Source organism: Colobus angolensis, unplaced genomic scaffold, assembly GCF_000951035.1.
Source record: "Colobus angolensis palliatus isolate OR3802 unplaced genomic scaffold, Cang.pa_1.0 Scaffold536, whole genome shotgun sequence".
Classification (NCBI taxonomy): Eukaryota; Metazoa; Chordata; class Mammalia; order Primates; family Cercopithecidae; genus Colobus; species Colobus angolensis.
Window position 1 is genome coordinate 93,115 of NW_012118888.1, and position 7,758 is coordinate 100,872.

At 56.7% G+C, this 7,758-nt stretch overlaps 1 protein-coding gene across 4 annotated transcripts in view; it reads left to right on the forward strand.

Annotated features, from left to right (window-relative positions):
• The window catches only part of PNMA5 (paraneoplastic Ma antigen family member 5), a 33,006-nt gene extending 28,912 nt beyond the window's left edge, over positions 1-4,094 (forward strand). Inside the window, exons 3-5 of one of the 4 annotated variants that reach the window (XM_011961105.1) lie at positions 163-292; positions 972-1,047; positions 1,228-2,696. In XM_011961105.1, the coding sequence (XP_011816495.1) occupies positions 1,350-2,696 (1,347 nt within the window). In that variant the 5' untranslated portion in view covers positions 163-292; positions 972-1,047; positions 1,228-1,349. Of the gene's footprint in view, positions 1-162; positions 293-731; positions 1,048-1,227 lie in introns of those variants that run through there. The other 3 variants (XM_011961102.1, XM_011961103.1, XM_011961104.1) reach the window with 3 other exon arrangements.
• Positions 4,095-7,758: the final 3,664 nt, after the last annotated feature.

The window sequence follows — 7,758 nt, forward strand, 5'->3', positions numbered from 1 at the left end:
TCCCCCCTCCTCTTCCCTCTGCCAGTTGAGCCGTTTCTTCTACCCCTGCACCAGGGTCCTTCCTAGTGGACACCTATGCAGAATCTGAATTGGCATGGCCTGAGCAGGGACATGTGTGTGGGACAGAATCACAGCAAAATACCTGTGCTTTGCCTTGGACAGATCCAGTGAAGCAGGAACCATCACGCCTGAGTCAGGAACTGCCTAATTGGATAGAGTTGAAGAGCAGAGCGACTCTGAAGTGACTGTGTTATTGCAGCATCTGCGCTGCCAGCAGGGCCAGCCCAGAAAGGTGAGCAGCTGTGAGGTGGGCCCTGTTGGGAGGGCCTCTGGAACCCCGGCAAAGAGTGTGGAGAGGGGACTGCCTGCCAGCTTTCACAGACTCTGCAGGGTAGGGCCATCTCTAGGGCAAGAGTTGTTGGTTTCCTGCAGTCTGGCAGTGGGGACCTTATCTGGGTCCCTTTTCTGCCTGATTTCAGCTTCCACACAATTGAAACCATGAGCTCCTGTCCTTTCAGCACTCACTCCTCATGCCCACCTCGCCTTCCCTCTCCCACCCTCCTTTTTGCTGGGAAGCTTTATTGGTTGGAGGCCAATGACATCACCTGTTGCTTCTCAAGGACCTTAGCCTTACCACATGACACTCCCCTGCAATAGCAACCCATGGTCCATGGTATTCTCTGTATCCATGGCAACACTGCAGCTTGTCACATGATCTCCACACCCACCACTCTCATTGCATTGCGCAGAGCTCGGCCATCTTTCTCATCTGTCAGGCATTCCTGAGAAAGAGGGCCACTCTGCCTCTCCTGCTGCCAGCCTTCACTCCAGCAAGGAGGGTGCTGGGTGACCTGAGCCCACATAGCCCTGAGTGAGCAGTGAGGCCATCTCCTGCCGTCTTCTGCCTGGAGGGCTTGTTAGTGTCCCCAGATGTCAGGCCCTGCCTCCTGACGTTGGCCTTTTCACTACAGATACCCGAAGCACACACAGCAGAGTCCTCTGGACTTCGAGGAGGAACCCACAGCAGGAGGAGGTCAGCAGGGAGTGGTGAGATGAGGAGATCTTTGCCTAGGGAGAACCTCCACACTCTACCCTCCCCAAAATAACTTGGGGAACCCTGGGAAGAAGGGACTCCATCCCTGCTGGGGGGTGGGGGCAGAGGAGGGGTGCTTGGGGGTGTAGGTTGGGGTGGGCATTAACAATGCTCTCATCCCATTTGCTTTGCAGGCTGTGGAAACCTGGGACCACTTCTACCTTCCTACGTGGCAGTGGCTCAGAGTTATTTGAGTGCTGTCAAACTGAGCTAATTGCTGCCCTAGTATTAGATCAGTCCATAGAAAGTGGGAGCAATGGCATTGACACTGCTAGAGGATTGGTGCAAGGGGATGGACATGGACCCCAGAAAGGCCCTGCTGATCATAGGCATCCCCGTGGAGTGTAGTGAGGTGGAAATTCAGGACACTGTGCAGGCAGGCTTACAGCCCCTGCACGCATACAGGGTGCTAGGGAGAATGTTCAGGAGGGAAGACAATGCCAAGGCAGTCTTCATTGAATTGGCTGACACTGTCAATTACACTACTCTGCCTAGTCACATATTAGGAAAGGGGGGCTCCTGGGAAGTGGTGGTAAAACCCCGTAACCCAGATGACGAGTTTCTCAGTAGACTGAACTACTTCCTGAAAGATGAGGGCCGAAGTATGACAGATGTGGCCAGAGCCCTGGGATGTTGCAGCCTGCCTGCCCAGAGCCTTGATGCAGAGGTCATACCCCAAGTTAGACCCCCACCTTTAGAGCCTCTGAAAGAAAGTATGTGGTACCGGAAACTGAAAGTGTTTTCAGGAACTTCTCCCCCTAGCCCAGGTGAAGAGACCTTTGAAAACTGGCTAGAGCAGGTCACTGAGATAATGCCCATATGGCAAGTGTCTGAGATGGAGAAGAGACGGCGTTTGCTGGAGAGCTTACAAGGGCCTGCTCTGTCAATCATGCGGGTGCTCCAGGCCAACAATGACTCCATAACTGTGGAGCAGTGCCTTGACGCCTTAAAGCAGATCTTTGGGGATAAAGAGGACTTCAGAGCCTCTCAGTTTAAGTTTCTGCAGACCTTTCCGAAGATTGGAGAGAAAATCTCCACTTTCCTGCTGCGCTTAGAGCCCCTGCTGCAGAAAGCAGTGCAGAAGAGCCCCTTGTCAGTGCGCAGCGCAGACATGATTCGTCTGAAACATCTCTTAGCTTGGGTCTCCATGACCCCCGCCCTCAAGGGCAAGCTGGAGCTCTTGGATCAGCGAGGGTGTCCCCCCAATTTTCTGGAGTTAATGAAGCTTATTCGAGATGAAGAAGAGTGGGAGAACACTGAGGCAGTGATGAGGAAGAAGGAGAAGCCATCAGGGAGAGGCCGGGGGGCCTCTGGTAGACAGGCAAGAGCAGAAGCCAGTGTCTCTGCACCTCAGGCCACCGTGCAGGCAAGGTCTTTTAGCGACAGCAGCACCCAGACTGTACAGGGAGGCTTACCCCCATTAGTGAAACGCAAGCGGCTGTCGCGCAGTGAAAGCACTAGGGAAGAAAACTATGGCCAGGCCATGTATCCCAAGGCTGAAAACCAGACTCCAGGCAGGGAGGGGCCACAGGCTGCAGGAGAGGAGTCGGGAAACGAAGCAGGGGCTGGGGCCATGAGCCATCCCAAGCCCTGGGAAACATAGGCTCAGAAGACCCAAGCACTCCTTCCCCTGGCAGGCAGCAGGGACATTTGAACAAAGGGAAGGGGCAGCTTACACTAACAGGGAATTTGATTGGGGCAGCGGGACAGGGAAGCCAGGTCAAGATCAAGCCCCTTTACTTTCCACCAGCTGGAAGAGACTTCACCAACCAAGACCAAATAGCATCTGGTTCAGTGGGGGCCGGGCCAATGGCCCCTAACAGGTACAGGAGACACAAGCAGGGAACTGCTACACTTAGCACAGGGGGTGGCTGGGCTTCAGATGGGGACCCCAACAAAGCAGGGACTGAAGAAGGTGTGGCTGGGGGCTCTGGCCTGGTCATCTGGATACCCCCAAATATCCACCCTGTGAACTTTGAGCTGAGAATGCCCACTGGCACCCAGGCCGTGTGGGACCTGGAGGACCCTGCCTGGGGCCTGCCTCTGCCAGAAGGAGCCAGGGCTGCTGAGAAAGAGCTGTGGGGAAGAAGTGAAGCCCGGCAGGGGAGGCTGCAGGGTCCAGCCCGTCTTTAGGATCATCTACACTGCATGAGGGGAGCCCCGGGAAGGCAGCATTCATGAGCCCCTGCACCAGTGAGGAAGAGAAAGAGGAGGAGAATTAAGAAGAGGATGATCAGGAGGAGGAATAGGAGAATAAGGAGGGGCAGGAGGAAAAGGAGGAGGAAGAGGGGAAGGAGGAGGAAGAAGTGTGAGAAGAGAGGACTTGTTGGGGGTGGGTAGTTGTTTTTGGTTTGCGTTATCACCAGGCCCAGGCTCTGCTCACTGCTGTTCTGTGTCAAGAACTCCACCTCTGCTTTGCCGGCGTAGATCTCGGCCAGCAGCTGCTTGTTCTCTTGGGGATGTTCGTGTTTCTCTCTGAGCAGCTCCTTTCCAGAGAACCCCAGCGCAGTTCCAGCAGACAGTGGGAAGGAGGCATGGCAGACGCTCACCTTGTGACCGTGACCTCGACTGCAGGAGGACGAACCAGACACAGGACGGAGCAGGGCTGCCTGAGGCTCCCCAGGAACCTTTGTGCTTTGGCGTTCCACCCCTGCTGTTACTCGTGACTCAGTTTCCTCAACTTGGTGGGGTGTTCCCTGCTATGTTTTCCAGCATCCTGTGACTGTCCTGTGCAGTCTGTAAGGCAGGACCCTGCCCCAGCGGGTGGGCTCAGGAGGGGGTTACCTGAAACGAGTACACATTGCCAGAGCCCACAATCCTGGCAAGAGGTGGATCCTGGGGCCCTGTGGAAGGAGGGATGTGGTAGGGGGAGCCATGCTGAGGGAGGGGTCTGGGACTTGTGACTTGCAGTGGTTGTTTGCAGTTTCTGTCCGTGTTACAATTCCCTTCTCTTCAGCGGTTTCAGTTCATGTTTCTCTTCAATAAACTTTGTTCAGTGTTCAGTTCATGTTTCTCTTCAATAAATTTTGTTCAGTGTTCCAGCAGTGTCTTGCCTCTTCTGTATGAAATTGGGGTGGGAGGTAGTCTGCTGGGGATGGGGCCAGAGTGGCCAGGCTGACATTGGGGTGTGTGTCCATGAGGACCTGTGGGGTGCCTTGGGCTGCATGGAGCCTGGCGACAGGATGCTGGTGGTCATAAGCAGTGACTGCTTGGGTACTAAAGGCACTCCAGGTGCCCTCAAGAATAAGTGGGTTGGACATTGAAGGCTGGGCAAGGGGCAGCAGGTGGGTCCCAGGCCCCTGATTCCTGGCAGCACTGTAGGGGTGTGGCTCAAGGCTTCCGGAAGGGTCAGAGAGGCCACGTGTGCAACCGAGGGCAGCAACCAAGGTCAGAGAAGAACCCCAGGAGGGCCTGGACAGGCAGTCAGAGGCCCTGTGAAGAGCTGTGTGCAGGACTCGGGGGGTGGTGCAGGGGCTGCTGTGTGCGCACCCTCCCAGATCAGCCCGCAGGTGGCCAGCCTTGGCCTAACCACTGAGGGATGTTTGGGGATCGTGTGTGTATGATGACCAAGGGACAGAGTGTGGGTCAGACAGGGATCCCAAGTGCTCATGTCTCGGGGAGGGGGAGATGAAGGGCGGGGGGAGCTGCACTTCGTCCTGGGTCCTGTCCTGCTCTCTTTCCAGTGTGCTGGGGGGCGCTCTACTCCTGTGTCCTGGGAGCAGGCAGTGGGCCATGAGCAGCAAGTCCAGATGGCCCTGGGGAGTGACCCCTTTCTGTCCTGCGTCCCCGAGGCCCTCTGAGCCCTGGATGCTGCCTGAGGAGGGCTCCCTCAGGGTGGACAGCGCTGCTAATACGAACACCCCTCCTTGAGCACTGGTGGAAGGGGCAGTCCTCAGTGCGGGCCTGAGGATCCTGGAACCCGCCCTCCTGAGCCCTCCTGGAACTGGCTCTCTCTCCCAACAGGCCAGGGAGCTCACCACAAATTGAGGGTAGTCCTCGATCAGCCATTTAACTAACCCAGAGTCTGTGGGCGACAGGACTGGGACAAGTGATAGGCCCCTCCCTGCACAAGTGCGGGGAGGGGACGGGATCATTGACTTGGACCTGGCGAGGGTCTCCCGGAGCTCACTCAGTCTGCGCCCGCACGCTTCCTCCAGCTGTTCTGGAGCACAGAGCCTCCGACCATCCCCTTGGCTCAGATGATAGCCAGGGTGCCCCAAAGCAGCCTGGGAGCCAGTGCTGGGAATGGGTGGCTGCCCGCCTGGGCTGAGGAATCCTGGATCTAGGCGACCTGTCTGCTTGAGCAGAGCTGCAGTCAGCAGGGCTGCAGGGCGGCAGGGGCCCTGGGAGACACTAGGCATACACAGGCGAGTGCAGGCGTGGGAGGGGTAGTTTTGCGGCGCTGTCGGGGAGGGGCAGGGGCAGCAGGTCCCTGGGGCTGGGTCTGCAGCCTCCTCGGCCTGAAGGTGCCTAACCAGTGTCTCAGAGACCCTTGTAGTGTGTCCCATTGGGGTGCCCTGCGGGCATGCCTGGGGCCCCCACTGTGCTCTGCTGTCCCTGCCTTCTTCAGGCTGGGCACAACCCCAGCATGTCTGTCCCTTGTGTCTCAGCAGGGCCAAGTCAACTGCTCACTTTCCAAGGGCCCCTCCAGATTTCAGGGACAGGACAAGAAGAGAGGGCGAAGAGCTTGGCTGACCTTGCCAGGGCCTGTCGGGGCTCCTTGGTTTTCCCTGTTCAGAGTGGACCTGTGTGTGCCGTGATTCCTGAGCAGGTGTGAGTGTGAGTGTCTGAGCGGGTGTGTTTGAGCATGTGCGTGTGTGTCAGTGTGAACATGTGCATGAGTTTCTGAGAAAGTGAGTGTGTGTGAATCCAAGTGACAGCATGTGACTGCATCACTAAGCATGTGTGAGTGGGAGTGTGTGGGGGAATGAGGCTGTGCCATTGAAGGTGAGCATGCATGTCGCTGCATGTGTGTGACACTGTGAGTGTGTCAATGCGTGTCAGTGTGTGTGTGTGTCATTGTGCGTGAGTGAGCTGACTGCAAATGTGGGTGTGTCAATGAGCAGGCATGTATGTGTCATTCAATGTGTGTTTGTCACTCAATGTGTGTGCGCATGTGAGTGTGTCTGGAACGTGAGCGTGTCACTGAACGTGTGTGTGACTGTGTCAGTGAGCGTGTGAGCACACATGCTGGATAGCTGGATTGTGAAACCTGGAAGGGATCTAGCCAGGGAGTCTGGAAGGAGGTACCGGGAGGAACCAGTTGCTTCCCCACCAGCCTGGAGCAAGGAGACTTTGTTGGGCCTGAAGGATGGGCCCCACCGCGGGGCCCCCTATCCCCTTCATCCTGGCCAGGCCCTTGGTGTGTGCCGGCTTGCAGAGCTCCTACCATGTATTGTGCTTCGCTGCACAGTCCTCACCAAGTGTCCCTTGGCGGGGGGGGGGGGGGCGTGGGCATGTGTGGCCTGGGGACAGAAAGGTCCATCGAGGTGCCTTCCTGGGTGCCCAGGGGCTCACCAAGTCCATCCAATAAGCAGCAACTTCCTGGGCTCACAGACGCCTTGAGCAGTGGATGAGGGAGCGGGATCAGAGCCCAATCATGGGGGGTGAGGCTGAGCAGAAAGGACTCAGAGAAGTCCCGTCCTCAGGACTGTCCCAGAATAGACAAGACCGAGTGGGGTCCCATCCTAAGGCCTGTCCCCTGAGCAGGGAGGACTGAGAGAGGTCCCGTCACCAGGCCTGTCCCTGATCAAAGTGGTCTGAGAGAGGGCTTGTCCTCAGGTCTGTCCCCCGAGCAGAGAGGAGTGAGAGAGGTCCCGTCCACAGGTATACCTCTGAGAAAATTAACTGAGATGGGTGCCATCCTAAGACGTGTTCCTTAACGAGAGAGGACTGAGTTGGGTCTCCTGAGCAGAGAGGCCTCTCTCCGAAACCTGAGCAGGGGACACTGTGAAAGGTGCTGTCCTCAACTCTGTCCCTGATCGTAGAGAAATGACACAGGTCTCATTTTCAGGCCTGTTCCATGAGCAAAGAGGACTGAAAGAGGTCCCATACTCAGGTGTCCCCTGTGCAGAACAACTGAGAGAGATCCTATCATCGGCCCTGTCCATGAACAGAAATGTCCGACAGAGTACAATCCTCAGGTTTCTTTCTGAGCAGAGAGGACTGAGAGAGGTCCCATCTTCTAGTTTGTCCCCTGAGCAAACAAAACTGACAGAGGTCTCATCCTCAGGCATCCCCTGAGCAGGACGACTGAGAGGACTCCTGTCCTCAGACCCATCCCTGGGTGGAGAGTCATAAGAGAGGTCCTGTCCACAGGCCCATCCTCTGTGTAAGAGGTCAGAGAGGGCTCCCATCCTAAGGTCTGTCCCCTTAGCAGAGAAGACGGAGAGTGGTCCTGTCCTCAGGCCTGGCCCTGAGTAGAAAGCAGTGGGAGAGGTATCATCCTCCGGTGTCCCCGGGCAGAGAAGACTGAGAGAGATGCTGTCTTCAGGCATGTGAGGCTTAGTGGGCAGACAGAGGTCCTGTGCTGTGGCCTGTCTTCTGAGCACAGTCGACTGAGAAAGATCCCATTCACATGTCTATCCCAGAGCAAAGAGGACTTAGAGGGGTCCTGTCCTCAGGCCTGTCCTTTGAGCAGAGAGGACTGAGAGAGGTCCTGTCCT